The 23,642-nt window shown below is 38.0% G+C and overlaps 3 protein-coding genes across 4 annotated transcripts; all 3 read right to left on the bottom strand.

Annotated features, from left to right (window-relative positions):
- Window positions 1-10,295: 10,295 nt before the first annotated feature.
- On the bottom strand, window positions 10,296-12,166 carry LOC121742734 (40S ribosomal protein S26-1-like). Its single transcript, XM_042135977.1, has 5 exons — window positions 12,043-12,166; window positions 11,869-11,961; window positions 11,244-11,328; window positions 10,986-11,119; window positions 10,296-10,530 (listed from the first exon to the last, which is right to left on the bottom strand). The coding sequence occupies exons 1-5, from the start codon at window positions 12,043-12,045 to the stop codon at window positions 10,465-10,467; spliced, it is 381 nt and encodes a 126-aa protein (XP_041991911.1). The 5' UTR covers window positions 12,046-12,166; the 3' UTR covers window positions 10,296-10,464.
- Window positions 12,167-13,350: 1,184 nt separating this feature from the next.
- LOC121811506 (UDP-xylose transporter 3-like) lies at window positions 13,351-17,870 on the bottom strand. Of its 2 annotated transcripts, none has more exons than XM_042212382.1 (9): window positions 17,601-17,870; window positions 17,319-17,388; window positions 17,087-17,244; window positions 15,834-16,018; window positions 15,191-15,258; window positions 14,605-14,737; window positions 14,240-14,401; window positions 13,872-14,144; window positions 13,351-13,784 (listed from the first exon to the last, which is right to left on the bottom strand). In XM_042212382.1, the coding sequence occupies exons 3-9, from the start codon at window positions 17,205-17,207 to the stop codon at window positions 13,665-13,667; spliced, it is 1,062 nt and encodes a 353-aa protein (XP_042068316.1). In that variant the 5' UTR covers window positions 17,208-17,244; window positions 17,319-17,388; window positions 17,601-17,870; the 3' UTR covers window positions 13,351-13,664. The 2 variants fall into 2 exon arrangements, with proteins under 2 accessions (XP_042068316.1, XP_042068317.1); XM_042212383.1 differs by having other exon boundaries at window positions 17,087-17,247; window positions 17,601-17,849.
- Window positions 17,871-19,938: 2,068 nt separating this feature from the next.
- Window positions 19,939-21,368, bottom strand: LOC121811590 (expansin-A4-like). The gene is made up of 3 exons (XM_042212454.1): window positions 21,189-21,368; window positions 20,781-21,096; window positions 19,939-20,379 (listed from the first exon to the last, which is right to left on the bottom strand). The coding sequence occupies exons 1-3, from the start codon at window positions 21,319-21,321 to the stop codon at window positions 20,076-20,078; spliced, it is 753 nt and encodes a 250-aa protein (XP_042068388.1). The 5' UTR covers window positions 21,322-21,368; the 3' UTR covers window positions 19,939-20,075.
- Between the last annotated feature and the right edge of the window lie 2,274 nt (window positions 21,369-23,642).

Genomic DNA, 23,642 nt, shown 5'->3' with positions numbered 1-23,642 from the left:
AATTTAAACACATTAAAGATGTATTAATCTTCCAATGTGGGATAATTAACACTAGTTAATTATTCCCTAAGCACATGCTCCAAGCTTTAATTAAAAGCTAATTATGCCCAACTTTAATCCACTATTTCTCACTCACCGGAAATCGGATTTGAGAAAGTGAATATACTACATTTATCTACGTAAAATGTAGATCGACGCTATATCATTTAATTTCACAAAATTAAATGTCTCGTCACATTTATTCTTTGGTCAAAACCATTGACCGGGCATTTTTAATCCATGATTTTTACATGAAGTTATAAGCTCATAGAAGAAATAAAATTTGATCATTCCTTAAGTTTCCTAAATTTAAATAAAAAATAAAAAATTCTGACATAAATAAATGACTTTAATCATTCGTATTCTAGTGTAGAATTATATATAGTCATGAAGAAATTGGTGATGAACGCAAGCATGGAGAAATTGATGACGAACCCCTTATGAATATCATGAGGGCGAGCACTACACTCCACGTATAATTATCTAGTTATAACATCATGTGAAAAATGGAGAAGAAGATGATGGATAAATCTTCATCGAAGGAGAATGAAGGAAAAATGCAGATGAAAAGCTTGAAGAAGAGAGAGAACGAAAGGAGAGAGTTTTTCATTATTATCTACATTTTTTAAAAAGTGGTTACAAAAATACAATAAAAGTCATTTATATAGGCTGATAAAAGTAAGAAAATACCTATCTAATTTTTCAATTTTAACAGCCTCCCTCAAGATAGAAGCATATCAAATGCAACCATCTTGACAAAAAAATATCAATACAAAAAGAAAATAGCATCTCAATCTTATTCTAACTATTCTAACTCCATCTTCGAGAAAAACCATCTTGAGCATTTGCAAACCATCACATTGCAGCTGGAATTATGGTAAAACCTTGATGCCGCAAAGCATTCACTAGCATCGAGTACATCCAAGATCACCACTCAAACCATACAACAACTTCTAATCCCCAAATCATCTATTAGACTGCAGTCTAGCTCAAGCAATTGTCTCCTGCTGCTTGCTGCACAGAGAGCAGCAAGTTTACTTGGCCAGGCTTGCTGAGCAAGCTGAGAGATACGATGAAATGGTGGAAGCAATGAAACAAGTTACGAGATTGGATGTTGAACTGACGCTATCCAGCTGAATTCAAGGGTACAGATGATCGTAAAGAGGCAGCAGACCAGTCACTCAAGGCATACGAAGCTGCCACTAGTGATGCTTCCATTGACCTTGCTCTTACACATCCCATTAGGCTTGGTGTGGCCCATACCTTCTCTGTTTTCTACTATGAGATCTTGAATTCCTCTGAGAGGGCCTGCCACCTTGCAAAACAAGCCTTTGATGAAGCTATAGCAGAACTCGGCAAGCTTCAATGAAGAATCAATTGGCTCCAAAGATGCCACAACTCAGCAACTCTCAGCCTCAAACCATGTTTCTCCAAAAAAAACTCCAATTCTCTCTTCATCGCAACACCGATTGACTACGAACAGCGCCGCATCAAAGCACGGGATAGAAAGTCTTTCTCCTCGGCAAAAACAACAACAAATTCGGCTGTGATGCAAACTTCTCAATGGAGATTGATGTGAATCAAATTGTACATTTTTATTCCCCTAACTTTACATGATTTATATAGTTTGATGCTTGCAAAAGTATGTTTTATGGTGTAGGAATGAAGCCCGGATGGTGAGAAAGTTGTGCAAAAAATTCCCCAGACTGCCCAGAAAGCTCTCAAAAGGAGGCACCCAGTCGGGTGTATTTTTAAGCCTACTAATTCCACCCGGCCGGGTGCAATTTTTATTGCATGCGGAGTCCAGAGCATGCCACCCGACTGGGTGAGTTGTGCGCCAAAAATTCACCCGGTCGGGTGACAAATTGAATTAAGATGGACCAAGGTAGTGTTGGATTATCAATTGAATTCGTTTAGATGACAAATTGATTTTGGAAGTTGAGCATAATTGAACCCGTTCTTTGAATCTCGCGCTTCCGTAGGATTTTTAGAACTATGGAACTTGGTTTTAAGGATATGTGTTTAGCTATTCTTTGACCGTTTGGGTTTAGCATGTTTAGTGCCTAAATTTGAGTTTGCTCATTGTCGTCGTGCTCATTGTCGTCCGCACCGATTTGAGAGTGAAGTGAAAGGAATTTGGGGATGAATTTAGGGTAAAAAATGGAGTGTAAATTAGGGTAAATTTGGGGATTTTGTGGGTTAAAATGACACACTCAGTATAATTAGGGTAAGCATAATTTTAACATGTCAGTACACACTCAGCACGCACTCAGCCACCACGTCAGCAGGATAATGTTTTAGTTCGTGGGAAAAACTGAAAAATGAAAATAGCTTGTGACTTTTAGAGCAGTTTAACACGTCAGCAGCCACGTCAACTTATACACTCAGCAGCCACGTCAACTTAAAAAGACACGTCAGCTTGCTTCATGGCCAGAAAACCCGTCATGGGAAAACGGCAACCGAATGTAAAGTTCATGACATTATACGTCAATTTTTTAGTTCATGGAAAAAATCGGAAAATGGAAAAAGTTTGTGACTTTTAAGGCAGTTTGCCCAAATATTTAATATCAATTTGAGTGGTGACGTGTGAAAATCTGGGGAGTCTATTACTTATATCAAATGGCTTATATTGGTGGGATATTGTATACTTAAAATTGATTATTTTTAAAGTGCATCCTTATCAGGGATAAATCAATAGTTTGGGGCCCTGAATAGTGAGCACACATCATCAATCAGTGTTTTCTCACGAAGATTTAGAGCATCAGCAATGGAGGCATCAAAACCGCGACGCCGATTTTTCACCGACGTCGGTTCTGACGCCGAACCATTGCGACCGGCGTCGGCGAAATCGGCGTCAATTTCGGCGTACCCATGCCGATTCGTGTGGTGACGCCGGTTCTAACGCCGATCCTCACGGCGCCATTGTAGGCCCCTGATCGGCGTCAGACCGGCGTCAGAGTTTAATTTTTAATTTATTTTTTTTCGAAAACACTATATATACGCGCTTTGGACGTCATTTTCATTCGCACCACTTATTTTAACGAGTACTCTCTTTATCTTTCTTTCTGTACAAGATCAATAACGAGCAATGGAGAACAACTACGCAGGAACTCCAGTGACTCCCGGGGGATGGTCTCAGACTCCCCCGACTCCCGGGGTAGGGTCCTAGACTTCTCCCCGGCTCCTGGGGGAGGTGGTTGGCCTTCGATGACCGGGTACTACAACATGTACTCGTGGCAGCAGATGATGCCGGGGTGGGCACCCGGCATGCAACCCCCTATGCAGATGATGCCGGGGTGGGCACTCGGGATGCAGCCACCGGCGCAGCAGATGATTCCACCGCCGCAGGAGACGCCCGGGGGGACAACGCCTATCGGCCGACTTTTGATTTTTCCACCGGCTCTTCGCACACATCGACCCCAATGGATGCACAGTATACAAAGACCTTCTCCTTAGCGGACTTGGGTTTTGATATTAACGAGGTTCCGGAAACTCTCATTCAAAGCCAGGGAGTAGGGCGGGGTAATAAGAAGGGCAAGGCCAAGAAGGTCGGCGAGTCGTCGCAGCCGGAGGAGGATAGCCGGGTCCGGAGGAAGTGGACGGACGCGGAGAACGTTGCGCTTGCCAAGGCGTGGGTGAGTGTCTGCGACGATCCTCTCGTTTCGAACAACCAGAGGATCGTCAACTTGTGGGCCAAGATAGCCGCAGCCTACAGGGCATTTTGCCCTGAAGGGAGACCGCGCACCGGGGAGGAGTGCCGGAAGTGCTGGGACCGAATCAGGTCTGGCGTCTCTCGATTTTCGGGTTTGTATACCAACGCCCTCCGCATGCAGACCAGTGGCCAAACAGAGGAAGACTGCAGGAGGATTGCGGAGAGAGCCTACCCCGATCCGCAGAAGAAGTACTATGAGTTCACCTACTGGAACTGCTACGTTGTGCTCAACGAGTCGGAGAAATTCCAGGCAGGTGTCGACGCTGGCTGGCCGAAGAAGTAGAAACTGAACTATACCGGAGATTATAGCGGCAGCAGCGGTGGTTCGACAGACCTCCCCGAGACGGCCCAGGAGGTCCCGACCCCTAGTTCGTTCGGTCGCTGACCTCGCCCGGTTGGCCAAAGGCGGGCGCAACAGGTTGCGAGGGCGGGCACCCCGAGTTCCCAGGGGGTCCATTCGGCATCCCCCCTCGGCAGGTCTACCGAGGAGCTCAAATTCTTCGCGCGCCAACAAACGCGCGCTCAAATGGTGAAGACCTTAGCCGACTTCCAATCGGCGGTGAAGGATTATCTTCGTGTATTGCTCCAGAGCCAGCGTGAAGAATTTGAGGCGATGAGGAGGGAGACCGGCGGGAATAGCCGCGGCGTAGGTGGCGACAGAGGCGGCGGCGACGACGATGAAGTAGGGCTGGGCGACGACGGAGACGAGGACGGCGGCGAGGAGTGATTTTTTTTACTTTTTAATTTGTACTTTTTTTTAAATTATTGTACTTTTTTTTAAAAATTAATGTACTTTTTTAAATTTTAATAGTATTATTCGAATTTCCCGTATTTGTCTCGTAAATTAAATTTCGTATGTTGATACGATTGTAAATTAAATTTCGTATAATTGTTATTAGTGATGTGGATAGGTAGTGGGAAAGCTATGTGAGAACTATTTGATGTCCAGTTGATGTGGCAAGCTGATGTGGCAGGAGAATTTTAGTGCTGATAATGTGGCAGTGTGAAGGCTATGTGAGGGCTATGGGAGGTCCTAGACCATTGTGGATGCTCTTAGAGAGAGACAGAAGAGATCGAAAATGTAAAGAAAAGAAAAAAGAAAAAAAATAGTTATTTTAATAAAACAATGTTTATTTTATGTCTCAAGAAATGACGCTGTTTATGTCTCAACAAACGACATTGTTTAAGTCAGCAGTCATTTTGTCCATATATAATTTTCTAACTTTCACGTCAAATACGATTTCACTCAAATCAAATAAGGAGTATTGTGAAACAGTTGTAAATGATGATAAAATCTCATAGTTTTTCATGATGATTATAAAGTCACAAAATGGATAAAAATTTGATCGAATTAAGAATTTTTATTATTTTATTTGATAAATAAAAGTAACCAAATACTATAAATTTTAAAATCTGGAATCAAATTATTTTCCATTTAAGGCATAGTCCGCCAAACAAACCACAAAAATTGTGGTCGTCAATTCAATTGTGGGACCACAAAAATTCAATCTGCTAACAGTTGAGGATTTTGTACATTGGTGTAGTTAGTAGCTAAGATCTCTTTATATTATTATCAATACCAATTCTTCTTATGAGAAAAAGAAAATATAGTACATCAACCATGATTTATTACAAATGGAGTACTAAATATCCATCTTTTGTAGGATATTTTATCACTGCAAGTTTATGATTGTAACGAGTGGCTTATGTTTTGATGCCTATTTTAGATATAACATGGATGGAACTAGAATTTTAAGGAAGCCGGTGTCGAATTTTAAAAAATTAAAATATTTAATTTTATTTTATATATAATGTTTTATATAGTAGTGGTTTTTCGGAAATGCTAAATGATACTAGTAATTTTATTAGATGGATCGCCATGACTTTAAACTATCAAAGAATAGTCTCATTATCAATTTTTAAAAAATATTTCATTGATATATAGAATACTTGACGTTGACAATTTTCTATATACTATGCATAAAAAAAGGAAGTAATTGTCTCAAAACTTACTACATATAATAATGTATTATATAAAAATAAGTACTATAAATATTTATAATATTGAAAATAGATGAATATAAAAAAAAGAGACTAAAGAAATATCCTAAACAAAGTATACATGATAATATTAAGATGTTCACAAAAATATTAAACTAAAAATAGTGTGCGGAAACTTAGAATGTGATAGAATATTTATTGCATCTGAATGCACTATAAATTAGATTAAATATACTTAGAAATTTGGGCATCCATTAGAGCATCTCCAGTAAGCCTGAACTTCACATAGCCCTCACATAGCCTTCACACTGCCACATTATCAGCACTACAATTCTCCTGCCACATCAGCTTGCCACATCAACTGGACATCAAATAGCCCTCACATAGCCTTCACACTACATATCCACATCACTAATAACAATTATATAATTTAATTTACAATCGTATCAACATACGAAATTTAATTTACGAGACAAATACATTTAAATTGAATAATACTATTAAAATTTCAAAAAGTACAATAATTTTAAAAAAATACATTTAAAAAAAATACATTTAAAAAAATTACATAAATTTACATAAAAACTAACGCCTTGCAATCCTCCGCGCCCACAACTCTTCAACTAAATCCTTTTGGAGTCGAATATGAGCCTCCGTCTGACGCATGTCGGCATGTGCTTGGAGGAGGACTTCTTCATCGTGAGGTACCCCACCTCGTACGTTGGCGGTGGCGACGCCGTGGCTTGGACCGGCCTCATTATCGTCGTTGGCCCAATCAGTCAGTTGTACACCTTCATCTTCGACAATCATGTTGTGCATGATAATACAGGCGTACAGTATATCAGCAATGCAGTCGACATTCCACAAACGGATCGTCTTCACAAAGATGGGCCACCTAGGGTATATCCCATCCGCCAAGTAATAGCCCATATCATGCTGGTTGCCGTTGGCGACAAAACTGATGGCCGGACCGACACCCTGGCACTGCTCGTTGAAAAGGGGCGACGAGTTGAGGACGTTTAGGTCGTTGTTCGAACCGGCTATCCCAAAATACGCATGCCAAATCCACAACCGGTAATCAGCTACGGCCTCGAGGATCATCGTGGGATTTTTTCCCTTGTAGCCGGTCGTGTAAAACCCCTTCCAGGCAGCGGGACAGTTCTTCCACTCCCAATGCATACAATCTATGCTGCCTAACATTCCCGGGAACCCATGCTGATCCCCATGCATCCGCAGCAGATTTCGGCAATCTTCGGGGGTAGGCTTTCGGAGATACTGATCACGGAATACTTCGATCACGCCCTGACAAAAATACTTCATACATTCGATGGCAGTCGTCTCACCGATGTGGAGGTATTCGTCCCACATGTCTACCGCGGTGCCGTAGGCCAACTGTCTGATTGCCGCAGTGCACTTTTGAATAGGGGTGTGGCCGGGTCTGCCAGCCGCATCGTGCCTGAAGCGGAAATACAGATATCGCTGCTCCAAAGCGTTAACAATACGCATAAACAAGTCCCGTCTCATCCTAAAACGACGCCTGAAATGGTTGGCATTAAAACGCGGCTCCTCTGCGAAGTAATCTGTGAACAGGCGCTGATGTGCAGCTTCATGATCACGATCAACCACTTGTCGACGGTGGACAACTGGTCGTGGGCGAGGTGCCACCGGCTGCATATAACTCTGCATCCTTCGATCAACCTCACGGCTCGTATAGGCATCTAGCTCTTCGTTCAGCATACGCTCGTACTCATCCGCATCCCCACCACTACCACCGGCATTACTCATTTCTTAAATTGATCTTGTACAGAAAGTAGGTAGAGAGAGAGTACTCGTTAAAACAAGTGGTGCGAATGAAAATGAAGTTCAAAGCGCGTATATATAGTGTTTTCAAAAGAAAAAAAAAATAAAAAATAAAATCTGACGCCGGTTTGACGCCGATCCGGGACCCACAATGGCGCCGTGAGGATCGGCGTCGGAACCGGCGTCATCGCGCGAATCGGCATGGCCACGCCGATTTTGACGCCGATTTCGCCGACGCCGGTTCCAATGGTTCGGCGTCGGTGAAAAATCGGCGTCGCGATTTTGACGCCGGCATTGGAGATGCTCTTATAATCACTGAACCCTAATAACCCAAGCCCAACATAGTAGCTCAGTAAGGCTATCTTCTATCCTAAATCAGACTCAGACTTACTCACACGTGCAATTGTTGGCCAATGCTAGATCCGTCGCTATATATGTTTTTGCTTAAAAAGAGGCCAGCAGAAAATTTAAAGTGTTATTCATAAATTCTCTTTCTTATAGTAACTCAAGAAAAAAAGTTATATTTCCTAGAACACTAGAGAAAAATGTCAAAACACTTCATTGGCGTTTCTTGGAAAAAAGCTTCAAATGGCCTAGCCATAGCTATTCCAAAATAATGACTAAAAGATGGGGGAAATAACTTTTGAATAGAATTCATCGAAACTGATTTATTCCCATTAAGTGGAATCAAGTATACACGGGCGACAAATTAAATCTATAACTAACCACTCAAGAATTGTTCGAGAGATTAAATATATAATGTATTTGGTTCATAAAATTGAATCTTACGACTCAATCCTAGACGGATAATCAAATAATAAGTAGCCATAACATAACCTTTACAATAAAAATAATCTCACAACTTCATTTTAAAATATATCTGATACTATTTTATTTAAAAAACTGAACACCACCTAAGAAATTTTATATACTATAAGTATCTTAGAACTAGAAAGATGTTATAGAACAATGTATCGTAACTTGAACTGCATTTACATCACAAATCTCAGATACCAGAACCATATGAAGATTACTTAACAATTAGAGCATCCCCATCCGTGCTCTTGCCAACAAGCACGGATGTGGGTTCGGACCCACTTTTACTCCATGTCCTTAGGCAAAAGCACAACACCCACATCCGTGCTCTTCCGCAAGGACAAGCTCAAGGGTCTCAGTATTCTATTATTCAATTTAAATAAAAACATTTCCACAATATTAAAATGCATTAAAATTACCCGGAATACTATTACAAATTATAAAACAATAAAAATTACATAATTAAAATTCTAAAAATTAAAAATTATATAATTAAACTCCTAAAAAATAAAAATTACATAATTAAAATTCTAAAAATTAAAAATTACATAATTAAAGGCTAAAAATACCCCGTGGAAGACTATTCATCTGGCTCTACCCCTAATGTTCTTTGGAGACCCCGTATCATTACCACATGCGATCGAAGTTGCTCGGGGGGTCATAGTTGACCTATCGGCCAAATTGAGTTGAGTCAAAACCCCCCCACAACGAGTTGGTGGGGGGTTGAGGTGGCACAAAGGGAGCGGGGGCGGATAGAGTCGCAGCGCGACGGCGGTTGGCCATCGACTTCTTCTTTCCTTGCAGCCGGGGTTGGGAACTACTCGGACCGGCGTCGGGGCTACCCAAGTTAGCTCCGGCGAGCTGGGGTGGACACCTCATCGGAGCCGGCGTCAGATAAGGATACCGACCTCGACCGTTTTCCGGAGGAGCTAGAGGAGGATGATACGTCTCCCCTATACTTCGGATGCACACGCACCTCCTACCAAACATTGAGGTACTTGAACGGTTTGTAGTGTTGGGATTGGTAGGTCGCAAACGGGGCACTGATGATGTCGACATCGCTTCTGCCGCTCCCCGCCGACCGCTCTTTCTGGAGGTAATACCCCTGGAACTTTTGGATTTCTTCGTAGACTCTGTATATGGCATTGCGCACATACTCTCGTTGCGCTCTATTGTTCCAGCCGGCTGGTTTTGATTGTACCGGCGACAGATGCACCACCAAAAATGGTCCTCGGATTGGTTCGTTTCAATCTCCGGATCTTCGGAGATAGACAAAAACGCTTTGAATAATTGATCCATCTCCCCCGGAGTGTACGGGGTGCGGACACCACGAGTAGGAACAGAAGGAGTTTGAGAGCCGCCGCTCCCTCCCTCTCTAAGTACGGGTGGTTCGGGTGCCCACCCGCCATTCTCAAAGAAAGATTGAGAATTGTAAGAATGGAAATAAGATAATTTAGATAAGAATTGTATAGCATGGTGTGAAATTTTTTATGTAGAAGTATTTATAAATGAAAATGTGAATTTTTAGGGGAAAAAAATTAAAAGTGATGAGAAAACAGATATAATTTTTTTAAAGGTGAGAAAATATTTTTTTATTTTTTAATTAAAATCCAATTTTTAAAAAAAAAAAAAAAATTTCCAACGTTATTGTCATTGGCCAATCAGAAGAGGACAAGTCAGCTGCTCACTGACACGGACGTAGTCGATGTCAGCTGCTCACTGGCACGGACCTAGTCGATGCATCAAGCAGCAGCGGACAGCGGGTGCCGTGCTGCTGGTACGGACAGACAGACACCGTCCTTTAACCACTGCGGATGATCTTATACTTTATAGCAGTTCTTATCTATCACCAGTTCTTATCTATCAGATTCTTTGAAATAACTAGAGAGAAAGATATGCGTAATCAAAGCCATGGTAACACAGTATATTATGTCATAAAACAGTGCGGACTGCTCATATAAAAAGTCTCATTGTAACAAAACTTTAAAAAATTCAAAACTTAAGTTGCAGATCAACCATTGATCAGATGTCTTCACCAAACTACATAAAAAACAGAAATGCATGGAAGTCTAGCAGCAAATAAGCAAGCAAAATAATTAGGTGCGGGCAGCAGCTGGTGGACCACCAACACGAGGAGGCTGTCCTGGTTTAGGAAGGTCATCCTGTCAACATGGAAAACAGCCAGGATATAAGTAAACAACAGATGTTCAAACTATCGCAAACACTTGGTCAAAAACCATAAAGTATAAGTTAGAAGCATAATTAGACAAAGAAATTACATTATCCCCAATAAGGATGAGATTAATATATGATACAGAATGAAAATAGCACTGAGAATGGTTCATGTAAACTTCATACATACAGTGATTAACTGAATGATTCTAATCTAATTTTGGAATTTCTTTGTATTACATTAAAGACATAAATATTGTTATTTGTAACATGAACCAAGCCCTGTAAAAGCTAAAAGGAGCAAATAGAATGTATGCAGGACCAAACATAAGGATACTCATGTAAACCACAAAATACAAATGAGACATGTACTTGAGCTAGGTACACAAAATGTGAACAAGCCAGAATATACGTAGTAGGCTGAAGATATGTAATGGGAACTAACCCTTGGGCGCCTGAAACGCTGTGGTGGCTCACGGTTTCTCCTGTCAGTAACAGAGCGGACCCTCACCACCTTCGAGTGAATGGCGCATGAAACACAGTAGTTCACCTTCACATACAGCTTAGGAAGGGTGTATCCTGCATCAAACAAAAAGGCATAACAGCAACTGTCTTTAATTTTTGGGTACTCTCGGAGAAAAATATGGGAATTTAATGTGATTACTCCAACAAGAAACTTAAAAAAGGACAGAGAAAAGCTTACCATCAAAAGCACAAGCTTCCTGGATATCCCTGACAGCTGCTTGCTCAACAATGTTTCTGACTTGGAATCTCTTGATTGCCTTGTCCTGTAAAACTCAGCATAAATACAATTTCTCTGATACTAATACATACTGCTAATCAAGATTTACAATTTTAAGCAACCAAAAGCAATTCATACTTACAACTTCATACGCATACATCATTCTATCAGGCAAATACTTTTTGTAACCAAATGTAAAATGAGACCTTCTGATTAATATCAGGATTCGAATACGGACCGTGACTAAAAGTCACCATAAATAAATCTAATACAGCATAATAATAATAATAGTATATGGTTTTTGCATAAAAATTGAGATCTGAACAGTAAATATTTTGTGGCATGCCCTATATAATAGTGGTTATTTATTGAACTACTGATATTACTACTTCAACCATCATATGAATACACACGCAAAAAATTCCAAACAAATTAGAAACGATCAGTAGCGCAACAACGAAATACACATCACACTCAATAAAACCAACCTTCCAATTCAAATTATTAGCATACAAAAATAAACGAAACCCAAAGCAAATAACAAGATCTCGAAATCGGAGAACGAAAATCTATACAAAAATAAAACCTTGGGGCAGCACTTTCCACAGTTGGAGCAGCGGATGAATTTGACGTGGCCGCGGCCATGCTTGTTGCGCCCACCGTTCCTTCTCTTGAATGTCTACAACAATGGAAAACATAAATTTAACACCTTGAAGGGCGGAAGATGAGAATGATAAACAGGAATTAGCGAAATCCCTACCATCTTTGGCTGATTGGTTTTTCTCTGTGGAAGCGGAGGCGCTCACTCAGGATTTAGGGTTAGTACTCTGTGGGAGGTAGAAGTTGAGGGTTTATATGGTTGATATCATGGACCTCCAGATTGGGCCCTTAGAAAGAAGCCCAACGATGCTTCTTTTATTTTAATTTTGAAATTTACGCTTTATTTTTTTATTTATGATCGACTAAAAATGTCAATATATATAAAATGGGTACTAGTAAAATACTCTCCCCGTTCCACGTTAAGTGGTGCATTTATATTCCTAAACGGGATTTTATGTAGCGTTGTTTTGTGAGTTAAGTGGTGAGAATAAAGTAAGAGAAAGGGAAAAAATTGAGAGAGTGATGTTTCTATTTTTATAAACGTGTCATTTAGAGTGAGACATTCCAAATAAGAAAAATGGTTCACTTAGAGTGGGACGAAGGGAGTAGGAGATAGAAAGATACAAAGTGAATTTTAATAACATACCACATCCGTCCCCCATTAATTGACACTAATTTTCTTTTTTTTCTCCCATCTCCAATCAATTAACACCATACTTTTTAATTTTTACTAAGTTTGGTAATAGACCCCACATTCCACTGACGTATTTCACTCACATTTTATTATTCCACTAACGTATTTCACTCACATTTTATTATAAAATCAACATATAAAATTAGGACTCATATTCTACTACTCCCTCCGTCCCTAATAATTGTCACCATTTGACTTGACACGGGTTTTAAGAAATGTAATAGAAAGTGGGTTGAAAAAATTGGTAGTATGTGGGTCCTACTTTTATATATTAGTTTTATAATAAATTGTGAGTGTAAATGAGTAGCGGAATGTAGGGTCCACTACCGAAAATGGTAAAAGTGAAAGGTGACAAATTTTTAAGGACGGACAAAAAAAGGAAATAAGTGACAAATTTTCAGGGACGGAGGAAGTAACTTTTTCCACCTAGTCTTTACTATATTTCTTAAAATCCGAGCAAAGTCTAATCGTGTCAATTAATAGGGAACGGACGAGTAATAAAATGAAAGAAAATTTTTATTTTAGAAGACTACTTTCGTAAATAGACAGAAATAGAAACAAAGACTTTTTTGGATGGCGCAGTGTAGGTATTACATAATTTGTTGTTTAATGTTGGAGAAACCTGATTTAAACAATTAAATATTATAGACCCAATTTAAAAGATATTTGGGACAAATTTAAGCCATCACATATCAAGGTAGTCAACAACAATTGCATCTCCCAAAATAGCCATTTTGTGAATAAACTTGAAATATTGGACTCGAGGGACTTCCCTTTTACCAATCAAAATGAAACGAAGCTACTATAAAATATTTAACATTATACAATGAAAGTGCGAATTAGGGCAACAGTAGCTTGGAAGCTGATGAATGAAAGAGAATCTATTCTGTATTGGCACACCTAGAAGAGTATACAAAACTGTTTAACCGGAAAGAGTATACAAAACTCATTCAGCTCTCTACTACAGGTAGATATAAAGTTCCAATCTATTAAAATACAAAGTATGGTGGTGCCTTGCAGCAACATCTTCATCGCTGCCACAGTTGCTTCCATGCGGACCATTTAATCGAGTCGATGCTACCTAAGTTTCACGCATGCAGGTCCTTGTTTGAGTTCCATCCCGGAGCCCTTGCACCACCAACCCCCTCAGCGAGAATTCCACTACCGTTTTCAGCACTTATTAGGGGATCGGATTCAGCTTCCTTGGCCTTCTCACACACAAACAGGATAGTCAGCAAAATCAGCTTTCAGCACATTTCACACACACAGACAAGTAAGAGAGAAAAAATGGTTACCTGGGAAATTTGTGCTGCTTCAGCACTGGCCTTTTGCTGGCTCTCGATAGAGAAACAATACGAGTACAGCACCATCCCCACTATAGCAATCAAGATTCCTAAAATGTTCCGCCAGCTAAAGGGGTCTCGTAGAAGAACATACCCAAAGCCTAAAACAAGGCACGTTTTCAAATGCCCTAGGACCTGATAAGTAACTGGTGATGTCTTTCCGATTACAAGAAAGGTGCTGAAGTTCACAGAAACTGATATTAAACAGGATAGGACGATAAATGCCTGTCATAAGGGAAAATAAAACAGAGTTACGTGCTGAATATTATCAAACAAATAAAACAGATTGCCTGTCGTAAGGGAAAAGTTTCAGTTCTTACCAGCACTTGAGGAGTATAGTTGAAAGCAAATACATTCTGCTTCGTCAGAAGCCCATCCACAAACGGTCCAGTTATAAAAAGAGTGATTGCCTGATAGGGACAAGATTGATACAGAAGTTGGGTTGAAGAAACCTTGAACTTCTTCTGGATGGTATTTGTCATCTAATGGCGTATCATGTTAAGATCCCAAAAACTCAAAATAAAACTGTTGACAAATCAATAAGCCAAAAAGGAAATAAATGATTGAGATTGCCACTACAGCCAGAGAGGACTCGAGAATAACCAAATTATAGTTGCCTTTTTATCTCAAATTTCCATGAGGAGACCTCATGAGAGTAAAACTGCAATAAAATAGCTGAGGATACAATTTGTGCAACACAAGTTGTTACAATTGCAAGCAGGGACAAGACGGAACCCAGGACATTAAGCTGCAAATCAGTCACAGTTGCAATCCCAACACCCAAGAGAAGAACAACTAGTGAAATTTGGATATTCCTACTGCAAACAGAGGTAAAAATATATTAGCAGCAAAACCCCATAGGAAGTTAGGAACTAAACCAGAGTTAACGAAAGAAGTATATCTTGTGCATAGTCAACAAGGAAATAGAGACTATATGGTCAATCCATATTAAATATATTGGAGGGAATCAAAACAGGTTCAAACTAGACAAATGCCAGCCAGCAATTATAATTTTCTGAAAAATACTTATTTGTGTTGATGACCAGGAAATAGTATTTTTTTTTTACCTGTAAACTACCAATATATCTATGATCCAACAGGGAATTCTATAATTTATGATAATTCTTTCTATTATTTGATATGAAGTGTACACTGTAAAGAAAGGTAAAAAGTGACTTGATAGTAAAAGAAAGGGTTTGAAATGGTAGTATAGCATATCACACATAAAGAATACAAACTAAGCAACTGGAAGAGAGATTTAAAGATCTAACCTGAACAATTTTCTGAAGAAAAGAGTCTCTAAAAGGACAGTACATGGGATAATTGCCAATTTTGTCATCTGAAAAGCATAAGCCATAGATTATAAGAACTTAACCTATTTTGAAATAGGTTAGAGAAAATAGAGGGAAGGTAGAATATTGCTACCAATATAAAAAATTTATGTTTGTTAGATATAGCTTCCAAAAGTAACTTTCAACCACTATCAACATGGAAACTGAAGGGACTATGTTCTTTAACTGCAAAGATATCAAATACAGTTCATTGTAATCTACATATACTCATAAGCACCTATACTAAGAAACTTAAATCTGTTTGCCCCAACCCCAAGTTATATTCTATTTCATGCAACTGAATGAACTAGACTGTGGTACAATCTCTTATGTGGACAACCTAATGTGATCCACAGAAACTGAAGGTTGTCCTTAAGGGCATGGTTATTATCTGTACAGGAGAAAGAATTCAAACTTTTTCTTTTGCACTTCGCCTAACATGGGATAGTGATTACTTATGCTGCACATGAAAAACTATTTTTATAAGATGATTAGCTTATCTTGAGGGATTTCCGCATACAAATAAAACTCATTAGTATCCTAAATTGCATAACAGAACTTGAATTTTTAAACATAAACTAACCTGATAGAATCCAACGGAGTTGAAACCCAGGCTAAGATTTAGAAGTCCAATGGATGTTCCATTAAGAATTCCAAATCCCATGACTGCTCTTGAATCAAAAGGCTTGTGTTCAAACCATTTCATCCATAGAGCAATGTGAAGAGAGCAAAAAGTAACAAGAAGATGCCAGCTAGTAAGAGTTGTAGCTGCAAAAGTAAAATAACAGGAGAAAACAAAAGTTAGATTCAAGAGCCTAAAAGTGAAACTAGACTTCGATGGCTAGAGCAAGCAGGTTGCAGGAAGAGACAGCTAGATGGATAAAAAAATTTCAAATACCAATGTGTTTTCTCTGTAACTAATAAGACAAATCATCAGAAAAATTTCAATCAATCACAAAATATAAGTGACTTCAAAAATGAAATGCCACATGCAATAATAGATAGGCAAGATCGTGGTATTAGTGTAATGGCTCAAAAACATTTCATCAAAAGAGAGTTTCAGTCGTCCAAATCTCAATGTCAACGAATTTCATGCAATAACCAATAAATTAGAATGAGCTCCATTCTCTAGTGTGGCATGATGTTTTAAGAAAGACAGCTAAAGAGCACACCTTTAATCGCAAATTCTATCCTTATATGTTTAATATCCTCCAATAACTTGAAGAAGCAACACGTGTGAAATTTGATCTTTCGCTATTAATAACAGATTTGCTACACTTAATTAGGAACTGCCACATTAGGTGTCACATGTCATAAATGATGGAAAACAAAATTAGGTACATCCTTTTGTAGTTACCCAAGCATTAGGTGGGCATTCTTTGCTAAGTTTGAAATAAGTTAAAAGAGAAAGTACCATCACACTGTCTACATAATTTAGTGTCCTTAAATCTGGCTAAAATACGGCAGGGCGTTCAAATCATGTTTTCTTATCCAAACATGTGATCGTTTTTAGAAATTTACAGGATACCTCATCAGAACCACGAAAAGAGAAATGTGGAATACGAAACCAAAGTTATCTGGACAAGTTGAATAAGTAAAAGACTATCTATCTTCTTTTCACAAACTGAAATATTTGAGTTTGACTACACTCTCATAATAAACTGCAATTTAACTACATAGATAGTGTACCACATATCAATTGCCTAGAAAATCGAAGCAACTTCTGAATATAAGCTAGAACAGAACATAAAGAAGAGAGTATTTTGGACAGGCATAGCAGTGCAGCAAAGCTCACTTCAACAATAAGTTGATAAATCAGGACCATCGAAATCTCACCAAAAGTGAAGCCAAGAGTGCTAATGAGTGCCTTGTTGCATATCACAATCGAAACAGATGAAACCACTGAAAGACTCAACGCTCCAATCGTCCCCAGCTGATACTTCTTGCCTTCACTCATCTTCACACTCCACTATGTTTTCCCAGTATCTCAATATCTACTATCAAACACACATCATACTTCCTTCAAACTAATCACTTAAAGCCAAAAAAAGAAGCAACATTCACATACCTCATTAGAATCCTCCAACTTAACTCAGCAGAAACAGAACACTGACGCCAAATCGCCAAATCCAGCTCCGCTGCAGAAGCAACAGCATTTCAAATAAAAACGTGCACAATTTCAACAAAAACATCAACATCAAAATCAGTAGAAGAAAAATCAGCTATTCCAAACCCTAGATCTGCTCCATTTCACCACCAATCGGTCATATCAAACCGCACAATGCTTATACAACATACACTACACCTATACATACAAAAAAATATTCTTAGGCATACTAAAAAGGTATACCTGAGAAGCCGAGTTTCAGATGACTGAAATAGATGAAGTAGAGCAGGTAAAAAGAAGTATCTGAAATCCGATCAGTCTATTCCCCAACAACCGGAATGTGATGCTCTAAATAAAACGTGTGAGGATCAGAACTGGAAAATATTATAATAATTGAATTTCCAAGTAAAAATGTTATTTTAGTGTTGCTGTAATTTGACAGTACTTGAAAATTAAGTGAGTGATTAAAACTTAAAAGTGAGATTAGTGGTTGAGGAGATTTGAGAAATGGGGCTCCGACACCGAAATAAACAGAAGACCCTTTTTGTTTGAATTTGATTACAATTTGATAATGTTCTATTAACTGCAATCCAAATCTTATAGAAGCAACACTCTTACTTACCGTCCAAGTTAAATTCACAAGCACCATCAAATATATTTTTTTTTCTAGTTAATATAAGAACATCATTAGGGGTTGCAACTTGCAAGCATAGAGGTGTGTGCATTAGCACTGAAAATTGATTACAAGTGAACAATGCTATAATAAAGTTAATGGTCTTGTAAACTGGTCTAAAAATCCGATTTTATAAACCGGCGAAGTGGAGAATAGGGGGATGAGATAAGAGTCACTTCCCATTTGTTTCTAAATCCGATTTTTGTGTTTGTAGTTGGAGTTATAGGGCTCCACTTCACCTAAATGACTTAGGTTTCTTATGGATCACCAACACATTCTTGTATGGCGAGTTGAGTAAAGAAGTCTACATGGAAATTTCAACGGATCACTCTAGTGAGTTTAAAGCAATCTTTTAAGGGCGTTATTTGGAAGATTCAGCGAAGACATGAAAAACATATGACTATCACCAAAGCAACTCAAACCACACACTTTTCTTGAAATAGTGAGGTAAGTTTACTAGTATGATAATCTATGTCGGTTATATAATCATTAAAGGGAGTGATCGAAAGGAGATAAAATGATTGAAGAAAAACAAATCCTTGGGATTCAAGATGAAAGGCTTCCGAGCTCTGAAGTATTTCCTTAGAGTTGAAGTGATTAGGTTTAAAAGAGGTCTTTATTAATCACAATAAAACAATTTAGGTCTACTAGCATTGGAATAATTGACTGCAAGCCAATAGAGACTCCTATGATGTTGAACCATGGTCTGAAGATTGTAGACAAAGCTGAATTGGCAAACTCAGAAAGATATCAACGATTGGTATGAAAGTTGATTTTTATATCTCACACCAGACCTAATATTGCCATTATAGTCGGAGTAGTTAGTCAGTTCATGCAGACAGGCCATCTTGAAGCTGCTTTTAGAATTATGAGACATTTGAAACGGACGTTAAGTCATTGAATTATGTTTAAGAAAAAATGTCCATTTAGATATTCACGGCTACACAAACACTATAGACAAAAGATCCACGTCAGGATATTAAACCTTCGTTGGTGGAAACTTTGTTACTTGGAGAAACAAAAACAGAAGGTTGTCGCTCTTTCAAGTGCAAAAGGGAAATTTAGAGAAATCAAGAGTGAGTTGACTGAAGTGTTATGGTTGAGGAAGTTAATGGAAGAATTGGATTCATTTGGTGCGAGACAGTCAAATTTTTCTGTGACAATAAAACTGCAATTAGTATCTTGAAATATCCGATTCAACATAATAGAGCCAAACATGTGGAAGTTGACAAAGAGAAGATTTAAGCCATAATTGTCGGATTTCATTTCCTACCTTCACATGATCAACTAGCAAACATGTGGATCCTAAGAATTTTGGAAATGTGCTAGACAAGTTAAATAATCGACAACCTCATTATTTAACTTGAAGGGGTTATTGCAATGCAAAAGGGAATAAGATCAATCAAAAAACACAAGTTAAGGATTACCTTCATTGAGTAACATATGATGGAATAGAGAGATAAATAAATAATAGTACATTATAAGAGTACACATTTTATATTAATTTGTCATATTGTCCCTAAACACGAGTGATCAAAATATAACTGTTATCCAATTCAATACAAGTGAAATTATTCTCTCTACTCAGTACACAAATCTCTTGATTCAATAGAAATTGCACAATTGGTGATAATCCACATTGACATCAGCACGACCCTTTACAATTTAGTTTCCCAGCTATCTAGTAATCCACATTGACATCAGCACGAACTCTAATCAGATAAATAATAGTTGGATTCACTATAATTTTTTGCGTATACAATATTACACTGGATATAAATTTATTATCTCCTAGTAAAATTAATTGTACTACTAATTTTTTAAATGTTCGCTTCTAATGGGATTGAAACCCATACACTCCATTCGTACGGTAAAAAGACATTAATTAGTATAGTAGATTTTTGTCACTTCAATGAAAACTCAACATATATCGATATAGAACCAACATTTGTTACAAATTAAGTGTTGTATTTAGTTGCATCAATTAAAACCAGTGATACAAAGGTAAGCAAAATTAAAATTGGCGCAATTGAATGCTTGAAGTTTTAGAACTGGCCGCCTTCATAAGTTTTACCAAACTCCCAATTAGAAGGCGCGATGTCGTAGCTAGTGACAGTCCTGCCATCACTGGCGGTGACCTGAAAGGAGAGGCTCTGACCGTTGAGCACCGAGTTACTCTGCCAATTCTGCCCCCAATTCCTTGACATTGACTGCCACCCTGTTCTCGACCCTTTGATCGAGACTGCACGGATGTCTCCTGCTCCCGCAACATTGGTGATCAAAACCAAGTTGAAGTAAGAGTGTCCGTTTAATGTGAATCTAATCCCGCCTTTTTTTACACAAGGCACCCTACAATTACAATCATCATTATTAATTATTTGAGTGCAAACCAAAACCAAATCTCACATCTGGTTCTAGTCTGAAAATAAGTAAAGTTGCAAGTAATACATAAGTGATATCCTAATTCCTAACTCTATTAGTACGTGGCTTTTTGAAAAATGTCCTAAAAATAAAACCATGAGGATTAATTAAATTCAAAGCAGACAATATCATCATTAACAATTGTTGGAGTGCAATCCAAATATCACATCTGATCCAGGAATAATAAGTATAGTTACAAGTAATATTAGTGATATCCTAACTCTATTAGTAGATGGTTTTTTGAAAAATATCCTAAAAATAAAACCATAAGGATTTAACTCAGAGCAAACAATATGATACTAATATTGACTAATGGTGAAAAAGGAGACCTTCTAAAGGTGACGGGGACAATGCCAGCTCTGTACTGGGCGATCTGGAGGAAGGCGGGCTCTGCCATGTCGAAGTGCTGAAGAGGGGGATTGCACCACCCGCCATTGTCGTTGGGCAATGCAAAGTTTGGAGGGCAGAAGTTGGTGGCGGTCACGGTGACGGTGCCGGGCAAACAATACCTAGGATCGTCCTTGTTGCACTGCATTTCAAAGCACGCACCACATGACAACCCGTCATTGAAGAGCGCCGTGCTCAGTGCCGCCGTGTTGGTACCATAACCCTGGCTGTACAGATTCCCGTACCCACACGCCCCTTCTGCATGCATTCATATTAATACTGCATAAGATAAGATATGTAGCATAACATTTCTCTTTATGTATTATATCGTGTTAGGTGTAAATTCGAACCCATGGTGCCGGATGCGTCGCCGCCGCCGTAGAAAGTGGCATGAGCATTTTGCCAGCCTCCGTAATCAGCCTCAACAGGAAGAAGAAGTATGTGAAGAATTAGGAAAGAAATGATTGGTGCAATAACAAACATGTTTGTCACGATTTTTAAAAGTTGGAGCGAGCAAAGAAAAGGATGGACATATATAGATAGTACTACTAGGAGACGAACACGATGATGCAGGCCAATTTGTTGTACTAACTCATTTAATGATGCATTTATTATCATTGTATTATTCGATTTTATTATGCATATGATGTGTTCTGAATAATAAAGGGCAAAATATTAATTTGGCAGAGAAATTGTGAAGGAGAAAATAGGGCATAAATGGTAATAGTATGATATGCACATGGATTGGCTTTGGTTGAGGTGCCACGCACCTACTGCTCTGTGTAGTAGGTCCTCATCACATGCATCTTTTTTATTTCGGAGTTGAGATTTTAGAACCATATGTTATGTATTTTAATAATTAACTATGTTTGGTTAAATATAATATAATTTAATTAGTCTTCTCAAAGTATTTTAGTGAATTAATTAAGTCCACTTCAGAATCTATGTTGTACGCGACCCGTTTTAAACTAATACTAGGTCATTGTACATTTGTACTTTTATCTGCTAAAATGGGTTACTTTCATTAGTGTTAAATAAGATGAGGATCTTTCTTTAAATTTTTATTATACTAATACATGTATTTGTTTTAAAGTAGGCCATTTGTGATTTTTAATAGATGTTATTCTTAATTTCTACATATATGAAGTTCCAAGATTCTAATTCTTCAATGTTTAGAAATACTATAATATAGTACTCTACTCAAAATTAAACGTTAAAGTATATGTATGGACCCGGCCCAAATATGAGGTACTCCTAAATTTATTACTACTACTATACTAAATTGCATATATTATTATTATTATTATTATTATTATTATTATTATTATTATTATTATTATTATTATTATTATTATCGGTTTATTATGAAAATGGAGTGCCTCTATTTTCACGAATATGTCGGTGTTGATTAGTAGTGGTCATACATATCATGTATTCATGTTAGTTAAACAAACACTTATTTCACTCACAAAATATATTATGTCACGCGACTTACGCAGTGCAACTTTTGGATTTTATGCTAAAATCACGGAATTAATTCATATCCAAATTATATGAAACTATAAAAATCACTTATGTCGGCATAAAACATAAAGTAGGAACATACTTTTACTAGTATTATGAAAGCGCCATACCAATCTTATGCTGTTTTCACAGAACACGGAGATTTTATTTTTATTACAACGAGAATTTTTTTTAAAAAAAAATTGCATTATTTTTTCTTATATCAACTTATTAAAAAATATCATAATGAAAGGAATGTAGGAGTCTGTCACTATGTATGTTTATATAACCTCCTTGGACACCCGTATATTGTCAAGCCCTTCCCTCACGAACCTTTACACACGCTTTTAATCAAATCTCAAATGATCAATAAAAGATCGAAATTTAATTCAGTGAGAATAGTGAATTAGTGATTGCATATATTTATGTTTTTTTTTTAATACGTTAATAAGTAATGGGTGTAAATTTTGTCGATATGACTTGCCGTGGATGCGCTGCGTCAAGGCAAAGACCCAATGAAGAACATAGGAAGACCGGTCGGTCACAAGAGCTATGACACGGAGGATGCAAGAAAGTGTAGCCACACTGTTCGTGACAGATTCAAGAATGAAGACGCAAGAGTCGACGATGACTATAGCTCGAAGATATTGCTCAAAATCAAGTCCAAACTATCGCACTCAAAGAGAGCCATGATGCAAACCAATGGTCAACAATTCAAGATTCAATGAAGTGCATGTTGGACTGACTACAAGAGATGTAGCGAAAAAAATTTAAGATGTATAACGTGATTTATTCATGAAGTAGAGCTCTAGAATTACGCAAGATGATATTTAGAAATGATGATTCGAGTAGCCCAAAGTTGCAATAATTTAATTATATGCAAGTGGGCCAAAATTTGAATAATATATGAACTGTTTGGCGAAGAATAAGTAGATGTAAATGTATTAATTGACGTTGATATTCTTTTCTTCTACCAATTATAGTTTCGTCCGAGTTTATTTCTTTATAGTTTTATTTTCCTTATGTTTTAGATTTTCTTTGTCTACATATTTGTGGATAACAAAAGACACAGCCTTTATCCATAATATTTTTGGTGAGTTTATCTCTTATGAGTTCTCTCTTAAAACGACTTTTACTTGACTTACCAAACGAACTTTCACACTCGTTTATGGCGTCAATCATTCTATCCACGACTTATAAGATGGTTCCTCCATCCCGTTTGTGGCGTCATTCATCCACACAAATCGAGACTTCTGCCGCATTTCAAGTTAGATCCATCGTCGAATCTCAAATCAAGAATG

This window comes from Salvia splendens, chromosome 7 (genome assembly GCF_004379255.2).
Source record: "Salvia splendens isolate huo1 chromosome 7, SspV2, whole genome shotgun sequence".
Classification (NCBI taxonomy): domain Eukaryota; kingdom Viridiplantae; phylum Streptophyta; class Magnoliopsida; order Lamiales; family Lamiaceae; genus Salvia; species Salvia splendens.
Note: the sequence above shows the minus strand (reverse complement) of the source record. Positions and strands in the feature narration are given on the sequence as shown.